Raw genomic sequence first — 21593 nt, forward strand, 5'->3', positions numbered from 1 at the left:
GAAGGAGGAAGGAGGAGGAGGAGGAGAAGGAAAAGAAGGAGGAGAAGGAGAAGAAGGAGTGGGAGGAGAAGAAGGAGGAGGAGGAGAAGGAGCAGAAGGAGAAGGAGGAGGAGGAGGAGGAGGAGGAAAGAAAATGATTATTTTTCCTCCTTTTTCTTTCTATTTCTTTTTTTGTCCTTTTCCCTCTTCCTTGTTTTTAAAGCACTCAGGGACACTCCTAGTTGACCTAAGAGCAATAGACGGGGCTTTTACGGCTCATAGACAGAAGAAGGAAGGAGCCGACAGAAGAAGGAGGAAAAAAAACTGAAGAAGGGGACAGAAGAGAGAGGAAGGGGACAGAAGAGAGAGGAAGGGGACAGAAGAGAGAGGAAGGGGACAGAAGAGAGAGGAAGGGGACAGAAGAGAGAGGAAGGGGACAGAAGAGAGAGGAAGGGGACAGAAGAGAGAGGAAGGGGACAGAAGAGAGAGGAAGGGGACAGAAGAGAGAGGAAGGGGACAGAAGAGAGAGGAAGGGGACAGAAGAGAGAGGAAGGGGACAGAAGAGAGAGGAAGGGGACAGAAGACAGAGGAAGGGGACAGAAGACAGAGGAAGGGGACAGAAGACAGAAGAAGGGGAAAGAAGACAGATGAAGGGGAAAGAAGACAGAAGAAGGGGAAAGAAGACAGAAGAAGGGGAAAGAAGACAGAAGAAGGGGAAAGAAGACAGAAGAAGGAAGAATAAGAAGGAGTAAAACAAGAGGAAAAAGGAGAAAGAAGAAGGAAGATGATGTTAGAAGAAGAAAGAAAAGGAATCAGAAGGAAGAAAAAAGAAGGGAGAAGAGGAAGAAGAAAAAAGAAGAAAAAAGAAGAAAAAAGAGTAGTAGAAAGAGAAGGAGATGCAGGAGAAGGAGAAACATTTTAGTGGGTTTGGACACAGAGTTTGATGGTTTCAGTTCACTCAAAACTACCGATTAGATATCAGCAATGCATGTATTTATGGTTAAGAGGACCCATGTTGGTATAAAAGGATGTACATGTACAGAAAACAGAACAAAAAAATCTACAATCAGAAAATAAAAAGACATTAAAAAAGTGGGAAATGTTTCACTATCTGATTTAATTAGTTCAAAAAATATGGGTGATTTGTTCCCTTTCAGTGTCAATTTAAAGTTTGTTACATCTGTACACTCTTAGGCCTTAGTCAGACGGGCGTTTTTTCGCGCGATTTGCGGATCGCATGACGGATGCGCATCCGCAAATCGCGTGTCCGGTGCCTGAAAATCGCCCAAAAATCTGCTCCTAGCCGCGTTTCATTAGAAATGGGCCGGAGCTGTCCAGCGCATTGCATTCAATGGAGCCGGCAATACAGCCGGCTCCATTGAAAGCAATGCGCTGCAGGCGAGCCTGGGATGAATTGTCGGGAAGGGCTTAAATATATAAGCCCTTCCCTGCAATTCATCCAGAAATGTGTTAAAATAAAAAAAATATATATACTCACCTTGTCCCGGCAGCCGGAGTTCAGCGCGGCCGTCCTGCAGTGGGTGTGAAGGGGGTGTGAGTCAGACCTGCCCCCTGATTGGCTCAGCGCTGAGCCAATCAGAGGCAGGTCTCACTCATGAATGGGTGTAAGTGAGACCTGCCTCTGATTGGCTCAACGCTGAGCTAATCAGAGGGCAGGTCTGACTCACACCCCCTTCACACCCACTGCAGGCCGGCCGCGCTGAACTCCGGCTGCTGGGACAAGGTGAGTATATATATATTTTTTATTTTAACACTAGAGATGAGCGAACATACTCGGATAAGCACTACTCGTCCGAGTAATGTGCTTTATCCGAGTACCGCTGTACTCGTCCTGAAAGATTCGGGACGCGCTGTGGAGTGGGGAGCTGCAGGGGAGAGCGGGGAGGAACGGAGGGGAGATCTTTCTCTCCTTCTCTCCCGCCCGCTCTGCCCTGCTCCCCACTGCGACTCACCTGTCAGCAGCGGAGCGCCCCGAATCTTTCAGGACGAGCACAGTGGTACTCGGATAAGGCACATTACTCGGACGAGTAGTGCTTATTCGAGTACGTTCGCTCATCTCTATTTAACACATTTCTGGATGAATTGCAGGGAAGGGCTTATATATTTAACCCCTTCCCGACAATTCATCCCGCGATCGCCGGAAGCCCGTTGCTTTCAATGGAGCCGGCTGTATTGCCGGCTCCATTGAATTCAATGGGCAAACATCGTTCTTCTCTGTCACAGCTGTTACAGCTGTGGCAGAGAAGAATGATTTGTCTTCTATATGTTCTCAATGGGGTCGGCGCTGCTGCCGCCGGCCCCATTGATCGCATATAGAGAAGAGAACAGGAATCGCAGATCGCAGATAGGTGCGATCTGCGATTTCTGTTCTATAATTTATCGGACGAGCGCATAAAAAGCACTCATGTGTCCGATACCATTGCAAAGCAATGGTTTTAAAAAAATCGCCGGACGCATGCGCATGTGCAAATCGGGCGAAAAAACGCCCGTCTGACTGAGGCCTAAATAACGAGTCTATAGTTCAGGAGGAAATGGATTAAAGGAGTTGTATGAGATTAGACAAAAACATGGCTACTTACTTCCAGAAACAGCGCCACTCTTGTCTATGGGTTGTGATTGGTATTGCAGCTCAGGCTCATTAAAATTCCGACCACCACCAATGGACAGGAGTGGCGCTATTCCTGAAACTATGCAACCATGTTGTACTAATCCCATAGGACTCATTTGACCTTTTCTGCCTCCAAATTTATTTTTCATGGCTGCCAGATAAATAAGTCCCTGTCTACAGATGGAAAGACAATGAAGATATTAAGAATTCTCAAGGAGACTCTTGCCGTGCTGAAATGTTCTTGGTTCCTCTTGGCGAGTTCCATCTCCGGAGTCACACTGATGGAGGTTGCTTTGATCAGTGGCTCCTTATAATGAACCTGTTAATTAGACGTTCAGCGATTAGATCTAATAGTTGTCAATCATCTACTAATAGAGAATGAAATAGTTGCTGCTGGATGCCTTTACATTGCTGATGTTTTTCTGGATCTCTTTGACCCTCTTGATCTCTGGCAGGTCGCAGATCACTGTAGCGGGTCCAATATCTTCTTTATACTTCACCTGCAACAAATAAATACTAATTGGGGTAAACAACATTTTTACCGGTCACATATGGAGTCCCTCAGGATCTGAGCCCATGCCATCCACAGTGGAAGCTGGCTGTGACTGACAGTCAGCCCCCCGCTATAATAACAGTGATCGGTGAGAACAATTCTCCGCTGTTAAACCCTTATATGCTGCGTGCAATACTGATCACGGCACGCAAAGGGTTTACAGAGGCAGAGCGCTCCCTCTGTGACATCATCAGCCCTCTGCTATGTAATCGCATAGCATGGCGCCCAGATCTGTCATGGTCTATGATCGCTACTATTAGCGATAATACATTGCAGTACAGAAGTACTACAATGCATTAACATAGCGATCACGTTCGCAGGTTCAATTCCTCTAAAGAGACATAAAAAAAGGTAACAAAGAAAACCTTTTTCACGCACTTTCCCCACTTTGTTTAAATTTTTGGCTTTAAATCCACGTTTGGTATTGTGGCTTCTGTAACAACCTGTATAAATTAACCAAATGTTTAAAAAAAAAAAAAAAAAAAACATAGCCGAAGTGCTTTTTCTGTTCATTTCACCTCCCAAAAAAACACAATAAAAAATATCAAAATCCCCAAAAAATCGTTACGTACTTACGGCCACAATAAGCCTGGTCACTAAAGGGTTAAGGGGACTGTCCAGTCACAGACAACCCCTTTCAGATTGTGGCCCCTGGCTTCCTGAAGGGCCAGTCCCGGGTCGGCCACCGATCACTACATGACATGAGGATCTCATAAATTCTTACCGCACTAATGTTTTGCTGTGTGATCTTAACTCTTTCCATCTCTGGGGTCTCTTTGATGGGCGTGCCCGCGCCGAGTCCCCTCTTATAAAATACCTAAGGATGAGATATAGAAAGATTGAATATCAAGTGTGCGCAGAATAACTTATAACATCGGTTAATATGTTAGACTGAAACATTGTTATGTTATCATCAAACCACATACATCCAGATACGAAGGATATAGAATACATAGTTGTTACTGTCTACTGAGAGATATGAGATAGACAGGCGAGGCAGAATCTTGTGAAGCTACAGGAATCAGCTTCTCTGATGTATCAGGGTGCTGCTGGCAGTTCATTGCCGCCCCCACAACACAAAGGCTTAGTTCTGCTATTGTAGGTTATGAGCTTGATTCTGATGCTGTATGTATGTTCTCAGCTTGGTTCTAGTGCTGTATGTTTTTACGTTTGGTTCTGGTGCTGTATTTAAGCACTAAGCTTAGTTCTGGTGCTGTATTTATCTTTTAAGTTAGGTTCTGGTGCTGTATTTATGTACTGAGCTTGGTTCTGGTGCTGTATGTATGTTCTCAGCTTGGTTCTGGTGCTGTATTTATCTTTTAAGTTAGGTTCTGGTGCTGTATTTATGTACGGAGCTTGGTTCTGGTGCGTATTTATGTACTGAGCTTGGTTCTGGTGCTGTATGTATGTTCTCAGCTTGGTTCTGGTGCTATATTTATCTTTTAAGTTTAGTTCTAGTGTGTATTTATGTACTGAGCTTGGTTCTGGTGCTGCATGTATGTTCTCAGCTTGGTTCTGGTGCTGTATTTATGTTCTGAGCTTGGTTCTGGTACTGTATTTATCTTTAAAGTTTGGTTCTGGTGCTGTATTTGTGTACAGAGCTTGGTTCTGGTGTGTATTTATGTACTGAGCTTGGTTCTGGTGCTGTATTTATGTTCTAAGCTTGGTTCTGGTGTGTATTTATATACCTAGATTGGTTCTGGTGCTGTATTTGTGTACTGAACTAGGTTCTGGTGTGTATTTATGTACTGAGCTTGGTTCTGGTGCTGTATTTATGTTCTAAGCTTGGTTCTGGTGTGTATTTATAAACTTAGATTGGTTCTGGTGCTGTATTTGTGCAATGAGCTTATGAGTTCTGTCATATAGGGAGTCAAGGTGACTACATAATACTCTTCACTGTTCATCCCTTCTTATACTCACAGAACTGATGGATTTTTGGGCATTCTTCACTCTCTCTATTTCAGGGGTGTCTGTGACTGTAGAGTATGTGGATCGCATTCTTTCTGCTTCATCTTTGTACTTTTTCTGTAACACAAATAAAATAGAAATGTCAACGGAGGGAAAGTCTGCAGAAGAGTTGTCCTGCTGTGTTTTTTCCTTATTGAATTTGAGAGGCATAAAGCAATGTTCCCTGAAATCCCAGGAATGTGCGGTAGATTTTACAAATGGAAAATCCCATTTTTTAAAGAACAGCATCTGGCCGGCTTCCTCTTAGCAAACATCAGTTCCAACCTCGTCGGGGTCATCAGTGTAGGAAGTGGATCTTCTTGAATTACTATTTGGTCTTCCTTTAAACCATCTAAATTTCAGTTACCATATTAAAAATCACGCTGGAGCTGTGAATGAAGTGCCAGATCTGGCATCATTGAAATAGTCAATGGGGTTGATCAGGTTTCCAGCAAGATGCCCGGCACGTGCCCAGGCAGAGCAGTACAATGTCTGCAAATGGCGGAATTCTTGTTTAGAAGGAGCAAACAGGGGCATTATTAGTGAATGGGGACAAAAGGGGCAGTATTACTGAGTGGGGGCAAAAAGAAGGCATTATTACTAAGTGGAGGCACTTTTACTGTCTGAGGGTCACTATAAGCAACACTCACTGTGTAGGGTCTACAGGGGGCACAAATGGGGACAGTACTACTGTGTGGTGTACCACAGGTGGCATTATTACTAGCTTGGGTACTATAGAAGGGGGATTGTGTATATAATCTAGAGAGGATGATGGAAAAGCAAGGAGCCGAAGATACCCATGTGGTAAATTCCCTGAGACAAGTTGCGACCAAGAGAAGAAGTTGTCGTGGTGGTCTGGGCCAGATACAGAAGAAAAGGGAAACTTAAAGACTCCAATCAGAGAGGATATCACCTGTGAGCACTAAAAATAACGGTGCTGTAATAATTCTTATTGGTCCACAAAGCACTTGCGTAGAGCTCATATCTACCATTATATGGCCACTGTTTGCACTGTTGCAGATTACTGCTGCATGTGTTCTGATACACTGCAAAGTTTGAGACTTTGTTACCAAGGGCCTGTACAAACCTGGAGCCGACTCCGTCATTTGGCTGTAAAAAATAGTGATGTACGCTATATTACTTTTTCTGGATTCGGAGGCGTAAAACATAAACAGAACCTCCGGTACGGACTAATTCTTATTAGTTCACCAAAACCTAAACATTTAGAGAATTAACGCTTTCCAATCCAATTTGTATCCTGGTTTTCCTAGGGGGCTTACTCTTTTTCTGCTGTTATACAACGGCGCTATATGCTGGCTAAAGCCAGTACTGCATGAGGTGACATGTTGTACAGGCTCCAACAGCAGAGAGGCTGGCAATAAACAGTAAGAGAACCCCTACGGACGTCTTCCAACATCGTAGCTGTACAGCCTAAAATCATAATGTCTTCAGACGTCAGACAGTGGATTGGAAAGGGTTAATCATCAGCCACACGTCCTTGGATTTTCACTCTCCACATCAGACCGAGCAGCTGCTGCAGTTTACACTCTACCTGACTCGCTATCTCAGAAGCTCTTTTCGCTCTCTGCAGCTCCGGGATGTCGGGTCCCACCTGCATTCCTTTCCCTTTAATCTCAGTTTCTAGATCTTTCTTATATCCTTTCTGCAAAGACAAAAAAAACATGTTTGAGATGCAGGATGCCCTGAGGGGTAACATTCCAGTTTTCCCGCTTGTGGGGCGATCATTTTTCTCCTTTTTTATAGACTATTCATGTTGTCATAGGTAATCCCTGCATGTATCCAGACCTAAATCAGGAAGATACTTGTGGGGGCCATTCGTTGGGTGTTACAGGCACCTTCTGTTCTGATGCTATTTAATACCTAGCCAGGTGGAGTTCAGGCATTATAACTATCCCACACACAGATAAGGCTCATGCGGTGGCCGCCCTGCCAGCGTACATTAAAAAGTCATTTCTGATGCTACACAATGTGTCAACAATACGAATGATACATAATAGAGCAGCACTAAGGATGGCTTTACATGGACGACTGCTGGGGGCATAAGCGCCTAAGAGTCTTCCCAATGATTATTGCTTCTGTGCCCTCACAGAACAGCTCACTGAATCGAGGCGGTGCATGCCAGAGGTGTCTTCCGCCCACCCGCCTCATTCACAGTAAACAGGCAGTCGTTCATACATGAACATCTGCCTGTTTGTGAGTCACTTGGTTTTTAAGGCAAGCGAAAAGCCAAACGACTCTGACAAGCGATTCTCACTCATTTGCCCTGTTGGGTACCGCGTTTACACAGGACAACATTCACCCATAATCTCTCCTATGAGCAATTACTCAGGCACCTATTGGCCCCTGTAAAGCCACCCTAAGACTTGACATACCATACAGCACTTGGACGGATACAGAGCGACCTTTCGGTGGCAGGGCAAAATGCTGTCCTGGGACTGAAGGGGTTGATAGTATACTACCTTCACTTGTTCTTCTCCACCAGTTCTGGTCACAATTTCTGACCATCCAAGACGACCACTGCAATTTTCTATCTAGCTAATAAACCGTACACTGCTTCCTGATTGGTCAGTGCTGATCATATGAGCAATTAAGGGCAGAGACGATAAGAGTTGCACATATGAGTCCAGTTGTGGTTGTGCCTTCTCCTTGAGGGAGATGATGAGCTATATAGAGGAAGAGCCTGTTATAGGGTGGCATTACAGAACACCCCTTGCGAGTTAGAAATGTACACTTGTGGTGGCAGAACAAGAGATTACCAGAACTGGTTGCAAAAAAAATAGATTGTCGTGCTGCATCCTCCTCCAAACTGCCAAGTTTATTATCAGACCATCGTCAAGTTGAGCGCCAATGAGAACCAATTAACGAATAGACTTTGTTGAATTTGTTTCAGTTAATGAAAGCATTCCAAAAAGCAACAAGTGGCTCCAGTCATCTTATATCCCGGTGGGGCAGCTCAGCTCCAGGCAAGTGTGCAACCACAAGGCCTTCTCTGCCTACTTGTTCCCGTCAAACTGCCAGAAAGCATTGGCGAATGGTTGGTCATGTAGCCTATCCCGAGAAGCACACTAGCCCAACACCGTCTGTCCCTTCATTTTAGTGACTGGTGGGGGTCTAAGCACTCAGTATTTTATAGAGGGTGTCTCAAAAGTGTGGAAACACCGATGTAAAATGACATTTGTTTGGCAGACGGTGATGTAATTTTGAATTGCAAACTGCAAGGAAAGGGAAAACCTGTTAGGCCATGTCACCAACATGACGGCCATTTTGAATATTGCCATCTTAGATTCAACTCTAATTTTTCCAGTGGGAAGGTAGGTGTGTGATATATCACACCAGCAGAGAATTTCACCTGACATAAGGATGATCTCAACTAATTCTGCTTGAGATAGCGCTATCCTTTACATTGCCTGTAATGAAGAAAAATCATTGCGTTAACATGAGAATGAATAAAGTTATGTCAAAATGAAGCACGCCATTGTCTTTTTAGTGACATTTTCTGCCAGTATGACATATATCACAGCCCTGCCTTTTCAGCTCGATCCAAGATGGCAGCATTCAAAATGGCTGTCATATTGGCGTCATGGCCTAACAGATTTTCCCCCTCAGTTTGTATGCAAAATTTCATTATCATATGCCGAACGGTTTTCATTCTATATGGGTGTCTCCACATTTTTGAGACACCTTGTACTTTGCGGTCTATGTACTGCTGCAGACATATCTTGCCCCTGTTCCCTTCTTTTCCTCTTGCCTAGTATTCATCGGCGGTGCACCTCTTGTGGCGTTCTGTATAATCTCATCACAATTTGGAAGCTCTACAACATCCCCCAAAGTTCCTGCCTTGATTCATCTACCACAGTTGTTCCTGGAAAACAATATATTTATAATTGCACCCACCTCGCTCACGAATTCAGAGACCTTCTTAAAATGCTGTAACTCCGGAATATCGGCACCCAATTGCATTCCTTTTCCCTTAATCTCCGTTTCAAAATCTTTCTTGTATTCTTTCTGTATAGAAAACAAATTAGGCAATAGTCAACACAACATCAGTGGGGATGGACCATCAGTGAGACCAAGTGACACTGAACTAAAACAAAGACATTTAGAGTCCATCCAATCTCAAACCTCATTCAGTGTATATGAGCGCCAGCAATCGTGAGATCTATGGCCGTCCTCTTTCAGGGTGTTCCTTCATCTTCAGTCCCGACTGTCACAAATTCACTGCGTTACTGGCAGTAGCCGCCTACTAGCCGCCACTGGTAACAGTCATGGGCTGTATAGCGGTTTGATTCTGGCAACCCATTTAGCTCTGATGTTCTGTTTGCATCTAGCTTCTGCTATTTGACCACACCCTATAGCATGGTAAGGGTTAACCCTTTCCAATCCAATTTGTATCCTGGTTTTCCTAGGGGGCTTACTCTTTTTCTGCTGTTATACAACGGCGCGATATGCTGGCTAAAGCCAGTACTGCATGAGGTGACACGTTGGATAGGCTCCGGCAGCAAAGAGGCTGTCAATATATAGTAAGAGAACCCCGACAGGCGTCTTCCAACATCAGAGCTGTACAGCCTTAAATCATAATGTCTTCAGAGGTCAGACAGTGGATTGGAAATGGTTACAGGGACCCTCCAGTTTCGGGACAAACTTCTGCTCTGGGACCAGAAGGGAAGTGGGTATATTATCTGTACTTCTCTGCTGTCCCTCTGATCCACCTGTTCTGTTTTTGACCATTCAAGGTGGCCGATGCAAACAGACTACTTAATTCCCCACAGTGCATTGGTAGTGTTAGACTACAATGCACTGTGGTATACCCATTTTCTGATAGGCTACAGCTGCTCATGTGATCAGCACTGGCCAATTAGAAAGCAGTACGCATGCATTAGATCATTAGAAAATTGTGAAAGGCATTTCAGACAGCTGAAAACAGAGCCCAAAACTGGTGGATCACAAAGGGACAGCAGAGATGAACAACGGTAGGTAATATGCATCCTCACCTTCCGGTCCCGGGACAGAATTATGTCCTGAAACCGAAGGGTTGCGCTGACTATTCTTTCTGCTCTCAGTCATCAGCAGTTGCTGATTAGCAATTTAGCCAGTCTATATGATGCCATTACACAAAACATCTCTTGCCTGAAAATGCTGGCAGAACTCCGCTGATTGTGGCCGGCACCAGGACTTATTGGTTCATTTGCCATGATGGTCCAGATGCTGGCCAAAATCAGTGTTACTGTGTTTTTGGTGGTATATAATAATACCCTATGGCTCTGTCCCTGCAGAGCTAAAACTGCACGGCAGCTAATGGTCACAAGATCTTGCCAGAAAGATTGTGCAACAATTGACAAGTGATTTGCATGGAAGCACGGCCTGGAACACAGATCTACTGGGACTTAGATGCCAGCTATTGATTCTTCAGTGTGCTATAGTGGAGTGGACTTTACTGGACTCTTGACCCGGTTACCCATCTGCCTCATCTCTGGATTCATCCCCCCAGGTTTACTTAGTACCTGACTCTGGACTGTCTGACCACTGCCTGCTGTTCTGAGACCTATAGTTCCTCCTGTGTTCTGACCTCGGCTTATTCCTGACCTGAGATTAGTTTGGGGAAAATCAGAAGCAGCATCAAGAATTATTTTACTGAAAAAATAGTAGGTGCTTGGAACAAACTTCCATCAGACATGGGTGGAAAATCAACAACAAATATATTCAAGCTACCAGGGATAAGCAACTGTCCATCATAGAAGAGAAATAATAATAAATGAGGGCAGACTGGTTGGACCAGAGGGTCTTTTTCTGCCATCAATTTTCTGTGTTTCTATGTAAAGTCTCATGTTTTCACGATTACCTTTATTCTGCTTCCCGGTATTGACCTGGGCTTTCCATTGTTTACACTTGTCCCATCTGCCCAAGTCAGTCAGCAATCCCTGCAGTCCAACGCTCATTGAGGACAACAAGGTTGATGAGCAGCAACTCTCAAAGACTCTACTAGGTAGAGGAACCAGTGCCAAGTCCTACCACTAAGGCCTGTTTGGAAAGATTGGCTAGACCTCCCTGTAATACTGTCCAGCGGATGTCCTGTCTCATCAAGGAACTTGATGCTCACACCGAGTTATGTCCTACAAAGGATTCTAAGCACATGACAAACACTGCTCAGGACTTGGGCGTGATTAGCCTGGCCAGAAAAAGATATTCATGGATCTGCTGATCAGGCAGGACCAAGTAACTGACACTAGGTAGGAAGGTAGAATTTTAATTTCTGCTCAGTGTTTCACTTTAACCAAAGAATAGAGTGCATGGGGTCCATTGCAAAAATAATTTGCAGCTGCCACATTTGAAGGTCCTTGAACTGGTGATAACTAGTGTTGTTCATTGTGATTGGCCTAGCAATATCATCAAGGCAATTTTTGAAAAATCTGGATCAGGTCAGCCTGACCCGATATTTACAAAACTTGAAAAAAACTGGAAGGAGTCAGAGGAAGTAAGAAGAAAGAAGGAGGAAGGAGGAAGAAGAAGGAGGAGGAAGAAGGAGGAGGAAGAAGGAGGAGGATACTTTAACTCCCATTGACTTTAAAGGGGTTCTCCATTCAGTGCCCACTATCAGTGTTGGGATACACAGCGGTTGGAGCAGAAGCTGCTCTTTCGACCGCTGTGTAGTGGCCAACACTTTTTAATTGTAGTACAGCTTCCATTGATTTCAATGAGACCCCAATCTGCAATTACGAGTGCCTTCCACTACACAGGGGGTTGGAGCAGCACCTTCCACTCTGACCCCAGTGTATCCCCGCACTGACAGTGAGCGCTGCCTGGAAAACCTCTTTATTTTGTCCTATTCGCTTCAACAGGAATTGGGTAATCCAAATTATTTTTGGAAAATTGGGCCAATACTGACCAGAACAAATTACTCCACTCATCGCTAATGATGATGATGAGCTTTGGTGGCTGTCAGGCAACAGGCAAAGCAACCACACTGCATACGTTTACAAACCCTCTATAGTACAGAAGTGATGGTAGCACTAGTGGAGGCTCATATCTTAAAGGGGGTTCCATACTTTTAGCATATAACTAGTGATGAGCGAGCATACTCGCTAAGGGCAATTGCTCGAGTGAGCATTGCCCTTAGTGAGTACCTGCCCGCTCGAGAAAAAAGGTTCGGCTGCTGGCGGCGGGCAGGGAGCGGCGGGGGAGAGCAGGGAGGAACGGAGGGGAGATCTCCCCCGCCCCCCGCTCCCCCTGCTCACTGCCGCAACTCACCTGTCACCCGCGCTGGCAGCTGAATCTTTTCTCTCAAGCGGGCAGGTACTCGCTAGGGCAATGCTCGCTCGAACAATTTCCCTTAGCGTGTATGCTCGCTACATATAACCGAATACAAGAATACATTTATGACCTAATGTCTCTACCTACCCCCTTAATTTATTTATAAATGCTACTTTTTATTAGTAGGCACCAATAATTCATTGTATCTAATGAGATCCATTTTTTGCAGCCAGTATTCCCCATTTACTAACAAGCTGGAACAATTTGTGTTTTCTAGGATAGATCCAAGCCAAAAATAGAGTCATTTCTTCTTCTGAAAGACCTAATTTGTACCCATTAGGATAATTACAGTAATTAGACATGGCCTTTATGTGAGTATTATGACTGGGAAGTAATTGTAACTATTGTGATCCTTCTAACTTCACACAAGACCCAATAATCTGCTCGATTCTCAAGAAGACTAACATGTAATATAACCTAATAGATGGTCTACATCAGGACACGAAACCTCAGCGTTCAGGTAATGAGTTTCTAGAACTGCGAATGATATCATGAGGATTTGGGAAACTGTTGTGCAGGAACATTCATTCTTGTTAGTGTAATTTGGAAAACACACTGATGTGCCAAAAGTGATGAAATAGCTGTATGTAAATGGATGATGAAGTGGCGTTACCTCAGGTGACGCCTTGGGAGCGCCCACACCTGTAAGCCTTGCAAGGTGTTATCTTGTGAGCGAGTTTGAACACCGGCCAGCATGCTCATGGCAAGACAATATGAACTATGGGAGTGTTTACAGGGCATGAAAGGGGGTGCCAGACAGATGGGACATTTTATTCCCAAAGTTATTTGGGCATTTAACATTCCTCAACCCACAATGTCACATGAACATCCACAGTGGCCGGCCACGGGTGCTTAATGATTGTGACCAGAGGCATTTGGCTAGAATTATCCACGCAAACATATAAGCGACTGTCAGAAATCACATCCACATTCCATGCAGGAGGCCCCACATGCATGTTCCACAGGTCAATGCATGTTCTTCAGCTTCCATGGTCTATGGGAGCAGAAGACTCACCAGTGTGCCTCTGTTAACACCACGACAGCAGGCTTGTGATATTGCCAATTGGACCCTAGAGGACGGGCAACATGCGGCATGGTCAGATCAGTCATAGAATCCTAGAATGGTAGAGTTGGAAGGGACCTCCAGGGTCATTGGCTCCAACCCTCTGTTATGTTAACAATTAATACCAATGTTACTAATTGTGTCAGGCTGATGGTAGGGTTTGTGTGTAACACAGACCCCATGAAACCATGGACCCCACTTGTCAACAAGGCACTGTGCAGGCTGGTGGTGGTTCCATACTGGTGAGGGGTGTATACTCATGGCATGGTTTGGATCCAGTGGTCCACCAAAACACATAATTGACCGGTGCCTGATACATTTCACTGCTTGGTGACTATTTGCAGCCCTTCATGGACTTTATGTACCCCCAGAATGATGAGATATTCTAGCATGGTAATGCATCATTTCATTGGCCCCAAGTTGTCCGGAATTGCTGCCAGGAGCATTCAGGAGAGCTCACTTGAATGTTGTGACTGGCACGTTCTCTTAGGGTGCTTTCACACGACAGTTTTCGTGTTAAGTTTTTTGTGAGCCAAAACCAGGACTGGGTCCAAAATATGGAAGGACTGCAAATCTTTCCATTTATACTTTCTCTCCACTCCTGGTTTTGGCTCACAAAAAACTGAACACAAAAACTGTCATGTGAAAGCGCCCTTAACTTATGTTAAGCCCAATTAAGCATTTATGGAATGTGGTAGAGAAGTTCATTGACACTTGAGATCCTGAACCTACAAATACTACAGAGCTGTGGGGGCTATCCATATAATACAAGATCACTCAGGTCCCCCCGAGCGAAAGATGCTCAATGTAACTGCTGTCCACTCTGAACAGAGCACCTCCTCTATTATCTCAGTATTCCCTACCAGGGTATGTGATAATGGGTTTTCTAAACTGGACAGCCCCTTTAAGGAGATAGATTTTATTCTAGGGGAAACTTTCTAGATGGCAATACCGCTATAATATGGCATCAGTAGGAGCATGTTCCTATAAAGCCTCTGTATGTCTCTTTATGAAATTGAAAGCATACAGAGACATAGTAGAGCCCCTATAGATATCTATGGGCAGCATGTTACACAGATTGTATGGAGCCAAAGTAAGGTCCACTCATCCTGAGCCTGAATATTATTACCTCGCTGATTATTTCCGTTGCCCGTTTGGCTCGGATCATATCGGGGATGTCTGCGCTGAACTCCATGCCTTTTCCTATAATATTTTCCAGGTCCTTCCGATATTCTTTCTACACAGTAAAGAATAAAACACTCAGATATACGTAACTCACAAACAATTGTATCTGTTATCACATGTTCTTATCACACCGACCTCATTTAATATCTGTGAAGCATTTTTCACCCTAATTATATCCGGTGTGTCTTCTAGAACGGTCAAGCCCTTTCCTTTGATTCCCTCTTCCAGGTCTTTCCTGTACTCCTTCTAACAATGGAGATGAAGATAAGTAGACATTAGACAACGGATCGTCTATTACAAGGTTAAGAGTACCCATAATGTCGGTAGGGTCAGTTACATAGTTTTACAGCAGCGGCTCCGCTGACTTCCAATGAGGTCTTTCTTTTGTTCATACTTACCCCATCTGGTTCTTCTTAGGGTCCTTTTACACAGGATGACATGTAGGACGTAGTTGCCCAACAGGCTGTCCCAGTGATGACTGTTCTGGTGCTTTTACATAGGAGCAATCATTGCTAGAGAATGGAGGTGGAGCGGGCCAAAGAACAGCCTTGAAGTTCTGCCATGGATTTAACCCCAGGCCATTTGGTAAATCTCAGTGTGGCCGTCACATATGTTGTTGTTGCCACACTGATTTCATGCATAAACCGCTCCAAGAAGTGACATGGCAGTTCTTTGGTTCCACAACATAAATGTTAAAGCCGCGTGCAGAAAAATCCATGGCAAGTAGACTATGGTGAGCATTTTCATGGCACTCAGTAGAATGCTAAAATGGTGTGGATTCTGCCATGGAATTGGGTCCAGAAACGGCACCAAAATCCATGGTGGAATTCTGGAGTGTGAAAGAGGCCTACGACTTCAAAAATGGGAACTGCACACATGCATGGTCACCTCCAACCTCTTGGCACACTAAAAATCCATCAGGAAGGATGGGCAGAAGAGACCCTATAGGGCCCACGCTGGTTGAAGCCTTGCACATACACAGAAATGTCATACATTGGCACTTAGTAATCGCTTGGCATATATGAAATTCCGTTAAGATGGCAACCAATTATTATCAAGGAAGTCTGTTACTCCGACAATTGTTTATAGCACAGAATAACGTAGAAGCCCACGAGACCCGACAGAGAAGATGGAGAGGACAAATTAGCAAATTTAGAATTAGCAAATTTGGGTCTTTCTTCCTGAATGTTTTACAGATTTCCTAAACCGGATAGTCCAGAATAGCAAATCCATCTGGTCTCGATGCTCTTGGAGGAGAGGAGATAGATAGGAATATGTAGATGTAGCTGAAGGTCATACCTCGCTGACCAGGTTCATCACATGTTTTGCATGCAGGATTGCTGGGGTCAGCTCCAGATCCACTGATGCTTTTCCTTTGATCACCTCTTCAAATTCTTTGCGGTATAATTTCTGATAAGTAAGAAAACATCCATGTTTATCTAATCCTGTAAAACTCCTTAAGGCCAGCTTCAGAAGAGCATAATACGGGTGCATTTTTATGCCCCTATTTTAGACAAATGCCACACCTTGATCACAAGTCTACTGACCTGAACCCACAGCATTGTAGATCCCTAATATGCTAGTCTGAAACTGGTCTTAAAGCGGTTGTCCAGTTACAAACTATTGTTTGCCCATAATTAGGATGGGCCATCAATAGTAGATCATCATGGTCCACCTCTTGGGATAACTGCTGATCAGCTGTTTTACGGGCTGGTGTGCTTATGCAATGAGCTGGTTTCTGCAGGAAGTTGACAGCTCTATTCCCACTATAGTGACCAAGCTCAGTATTACAGGCAAAGTTCTTATTCATTTCAATGGGGACTTTGCCTGCAATACCATGCATGGCCACTGAGCTGTGAACAGAGCTGTCTGCTTCCTGCAGAAATCAGCTTAGTATACAAGCACATTGGCCTGGCAACCAACTGATCGGCAGGGGTCCTGAGAGTCAAACCCCTGTTGATCTACCATTAATTACCTATCATGCATATAGGCCATCAATAGTTTACAATTGGAGAAGCCCTTTAGGATGATTAACTACAGTGTCAAGAGTGTGAGGGAAAAATTATGCTGAGTGATGTCACCTGTCCAAATTATTAGAGGGGCCTTGGATAGAAATCTTGATGGAAATTATATAGAATTCATATTTCCAGTGAAATCTTATACCAACCTCACTTTGAATTTTTTGAGCCTCCTTCGAAACATTGTAGGACGGAGTGTCCACAAATTCCAGCATGGATCTTCCCTTTGACTTTTCATACTCCTCTCTGTATTTGACCTGCAGAATAAGATAAAATAATAAACAAATTATATAAATGGATGAATTAATTATCATTTATGCAAAAATCTTGGAATGCATCCAGTAAAGAAGTTCTCTGCTTTGGACAGCACTCTACTTGTTAGAAGGGTCCATTGATCCTTGAATAAGCAGATCAGCGATCACCTGTAATCTGTGAAGACCCTTGGCAATAAGTGTTCAATTTCCCTGCAGCGCCCCCACAGGAAAAATAGAGTATTACACTATGCCCATTCCTATCAATGTGTTATTTGTGTAATGCAGGGAAGGACAGGTCCTCCAGACAGAGACACTCTCTGTAACTGATCTCTTTTCTGACCAAGAGATTAAGAGTCTGAATGAGGACCTTCTCTGTTAACACAGAATTTTTTAATAGGGTGAATGAAAGAAGGGTTTACTAAACTAGACACCCCCTATAGAGTATATTTATAAGTAGCCTAAATGCTGCAAAACTTTGACCTGGAAAATTTGCAGTACAAGCCATGTGGATGAGATGTTAATAACTCTGGTCCACCTGGTGCAGCAAAAGTCAGTGCGGAATTGTCATACATCGTGGATTTAGAGTCATTGATACAACGTATTTAATCCTTTGCAAGGCAAAGGGAGAAAACAGCAGTAAATCCTCAACAAAATCTGTACCACCACAAGGGGGCCGATGGTGAGTTAGATGAGGCGTCCATCCTCGGCCGTCTGAACACCGATTCACGTGATTTTCGGCTGCGCTGTTGCCATGACATGGCCAGCCGAAAATCGCGTACGCTCGTGTGAAAAAGCCCTTAAGCTGTCAAACAGCCATGATTGGTGCTATCTCTGACCGCAGCTGTTTACGGTGGGTTTTAGAAACAGTTGGCACCCATCGGGTATGCAGCAGGGTAAAGGGGTTAAAGAGAAGTTGTCTTAACGTCAGAAGGTTGCCTGCATAGTTTTAAAGCCACAGCTTTGACTGTCAAGTTGGTGATTCCCACTGCTCACTGTCAATGGTTGGTGTAGACCACCCACTTGACACATTCACAGGGCCGGAAGCCAAATCTAAGGAGATCCAGGATGGGGAAACAGGATGAGTATGAACAAAAGAAACATTGTGATAGAGTAAGCAGAGCTGTGGCTGCAAAGTTCTGCAGTCAGCCCACTGACTCAACGACATGACAGGTCCTCCTTAATGGGAAAAACATTGATAGTCTTAGAGTAGGTCAACGATGTGTAATCGGCGGGGTCTGAATGACACCAAGATCCAGTACCAGTCACAGTGCAGTGTCCATTGGAGAACTGATTAGTGGAGGTACCAGATCTTAAAACACTTTTCACCCCACCCCATTGGCCATCAATGTGTTGGCCCGGAAAACCCTTTTAATAAGTTCCTCATCATTCATTTGGGAGAAAGAATGGTGCCAACCTAAGTTGAAGTTCTCCTTCTTCATGGACCAAGAAGCAATTCCATAAGCTGCTTAACTTAATCTATTCCTACCATTTTACAGGACAACGCTGTCGCACTGTAGCGCCATTATTAGAGCCGTTACCTGACTTTGCAGCACAGCGTTCTCTTTATGGTGAATCTGCTCCGCTGTATCCAAAGCAAAATGGTAGCTCCCCTTATTGTCCTCAAATTCTTTCTTATAGGCTTTCTGAAACACAAAGCACGCGTATTAATGCAGAAGTGTAAACTGACCTCTTAGGAAATGACTCCAGTAGCAATCTTACAATATGGCGCTATTATACCAATAGAAATTGGGGCGCTATTAGTTATTGGAAATACCTTAGGAGAGGCCAGACTTCCACTGCTGATGACACTTTATTAGTGATTGACTTTCTACACACTTATTACTCTCTGTGGCTCATAAAGTGGAGCTCCAATTTTAGGGTACGGTCACATGGGCCATATTCACTGTCGATTTTCCACAGCAGTAAAAGGAAGAGAAGAAGGGAAAATGTACTTTTCCTTCTTCTTTTAGCAGGTTCATCCGAGACGGACCGCCATAGGTTCAATCCCCGGAACAAGGTTTGACTGTTTCAGTTCGCTCAAGCCTACTTACATTGCTTTGCAGTTTGGTGGCCTTCAGAGCATGATCCAGATGGAGCAAGTTTGGAAGGTCTACAGCTGGGTCATGTATGATATGCCGGTCTTTCTTATACTTCACCTGAAAAACAGGGTTAAGATGTCAGAGGTGATTTAATGCAACAAAAACAATTGGATAAAACATTGGGGCTTATTTACGATTTAAAGTAGAACAATTTTCTGGCACAATTAACACCAGTGCGCCATATTTACTATGTGTTTTTAAAATCTTCCGATTGTTTTTTCTGACTTGTCCAAAAAAGGAATATGGCCTAAATTGCACCGAAAATTCTACTTGGTTCTAGTTTTGCATCTATGTGCTCAGCTTGGTTCTGGTTCCGTATTTATGTTAGGAGCTCGGTTTTGGTGCTGTATTATGTACAGAACTAGGTTCTGGTACTGTATCATTCACTGAGTGATGAATTTGGTGCTCCTGCAGCCAAATCTACTTGTTTATATAAGCCACAAGTTTATCAGCCATCATTATGATACATTTTGAAGCATATAATACATGCAATAGTAAAAAATAAGAACATCAATATCATCAAAGACTGCAAGCAGCTGACAAATGTGCCCCCGTGCGAAGGATGAATAGATCTAATAAATGAAGTTAACGGCTCCTACGCACGGTTCTTGGGTGCCCGGCTTCTCCTGTAAACATCATCAAGCAAATTCTCCCATATGAATGCCATGTTTGATAGTGAGAGCGGAACGAACAATGATGGACTCTTTTATACTGTAAGCATAATAGTCTCTATTGAATCATGGAAGCCGCAGGCCGCGCGCCCCATGGTGGGCGGTAATAATTAAAGTATGTGTATTCTATAGGCTAATGACTCCATTCACATATAATAGGATTGTGCAGCTCTGCCTTCATTTTAATTAGCTCTTAATTGAGCTCGGAGTTTTCCAATAAACAAAAGAGAATATAAGAAGTAAAGTTTAAGAGCAAAAGAAAGATTCCGTTATTTCTTTTACAATTATGTATTATGAAGTTTTGTAGGAGGACAGTTGTTTGAGCTCGTTAAGTCTACGAACTTGGCTGCACTGGGTTATTCCGAAGCGTAAAGTCTGGTGACTCATTTTCCATCAAGGACTTTTTGAGTATTTCTCTTCAGCCATGCAGCAAAGTAAAATATACATCTAGCTGTGTCCTAAACAGTGGCAGGCCCCCACCCCACATCATGAGGAAAACTATATACATATTGCACTTTTAGGCAGTCTGTATTCTGCATCTGCAGAAAGTAGCAAGATCGCAGCACACAGCCACACCAGAACCTGAACACGTTACCAGAACCAATCTCAGTACAAAGCTACGGCACCAGAACCAATCTCAGTACAAAGCTACGGCACCAGAACCAATCTCAGTACAAAGCTACGGCACCAGAACCAATCTCAGTACAAAGCTACGGCACCAGAACCAATCTCAGTACAAAGCTACGGCACCAGAACCAATCTCAGTACAAAGCTACGGCACCAGAACCAATCTCAGTACAAAGCTACGGCACCAGAACCAATCTCAGTACAAAGCTACGGCACCAGAACCAATCTCAGTACAAAGCTAAGGCACCAGAACCAATCTCAGTACAAAGCTAAGGCACCAGAACCAATCTCAGTACAAAGCTAAGGCACCAGAACCAATCTCAGTACAAAGCTACGGCACCAGAACCAATCTCAGTACAAAGCTACGGCACCAGAACCAATCTCAGTACAAAGCTACGGCACCAGAACCAATCTCAGTACAAAGCTACGGCACCAGAACCAATCTCAGTACAAAGCTACGGCACCAGAACCAATCTCAGTACAAAGCTACGGCACCAGAACCAATCTCAGTACAAAGCTACGGCACCAGAACCAATCTCAGTACAAAGCTACGGCACCAGAACCAATCTCAGTACAAAGCTACGGCACCAGAACCAATCTCAGTACAAAGCTACGGCACCAGAACCAATCTCAGTACAAAGCTACGGCACCAGAACCAATCTCAGTACAATGATACAGCACCAGAATCAATCTCAGTACAAAGCTACAGCACCAGAACCAATCTCAGTACAAAGCTACAGCACCAGAAACAAGCTAATAAATACAGCCCTAAAACCTAGCTCATAACATAAATACAGTAGCAGAAATAACAGTGTTGCAAGGGCACCAATGGGCTGACAGTGGTCCCTCAAAATATCAGAGGGGAGGAGACAAAACCAGGAGAGGGAAGGATTCATGTAGTTCCACAAGATGCTGCCATATGGAAGAAAAATATTATATGGCCAGGTGGATCTAAGCAGGGCGATCGTCTCCAGCCTACATCCGTGTGGTGCCCCTCCTATAGGCTGGTGGGTGGCAAGTGTTTTGTATAACATATATATAAATAACACATGTTCCATCATTCTCAATAGGTGATTCCATAGCTCACCTCCTCCCCATCCCTGCACAGGGCACAGAACATGCCCACAACACTTCGATAGACATCAATTAGTTCTCTCCTGTCAAATGTATGAATGACCTATGAGGCTGCTGTAAAGCATATCTCTAAATGCTGTGAACTGCAGCCCAGGTAAGATGGCC

General features: G+C 44.0%; 1 protein-coding gene across 2 annotated transcripts in view; it reads right to left on the minus strand.

Annotated features, from left to right (window-relative positions):
- Positions 1–21593, minus strand: part of NEBL (nebulette) — a 209132-nt gene that overhangs the window by 25916 nt on the left and 161623 nt on the right. Inside the window, exons 13-24 of one of the 2 annotated variants that reach the window (XM_066585578.1) lie at positions 19009–19113; positions 18496–18600; positions 16853–16960; positions 15985–16095; positions 14821–14931; positions 14630–14737; positions 9024–9134; positions 6661–6771; positions 5082–5186; positions 3886–3978; positions 3016–3108; positions 2835–2927 (exon numbers count right to left, since the gene is read on the minus strand). The exons of the other annotated variant lie outside the window; for it this stretch is intronic. Coding sequence (XP_066441675.1) covers positions 2835–2927; positions 3016–3108; positions 3886–3978; positions 5082–5186; positions 6661–6771; positions 9024–9134; positions 14630–14737; positions 14821–14931; positions 15985–16095; positions 16853–16960; positions 18496–18600; positions 19009–19113 — 1254 coding nt within the window. The remainder of the gene's footprint in view (positions 1–2834; positions 2928–3015; positions 3109–3885; positions 3979–5081; positions 5187–6660; positions 6772–9023; positions 9135–14629; positions 14738–14820; positions 14932–15984; positions 16096–16852; positions 16961–18495; positions 18601–19008; positions 19114–21593) is intronic. 2 annotated transcript variants of the gene reach the window in all.

Source organism: Eleutherodactylus coqui, chromosome 12 (genome assembly GCF_035609145.1).
Source record: "Eleutherodactylus coqui strain aEleCoq1 chromosome 12, aEleCoq1.hap1, whole genome shotgun sequence".
Taxonomy (NCBI): domain Eukaryota; kingdom Metazoa; phylum Chordata; class Amphibia; order Anura; family Eleutherodactylidae; genus Eleutherodactylus; species Eleutherodactylus coqui.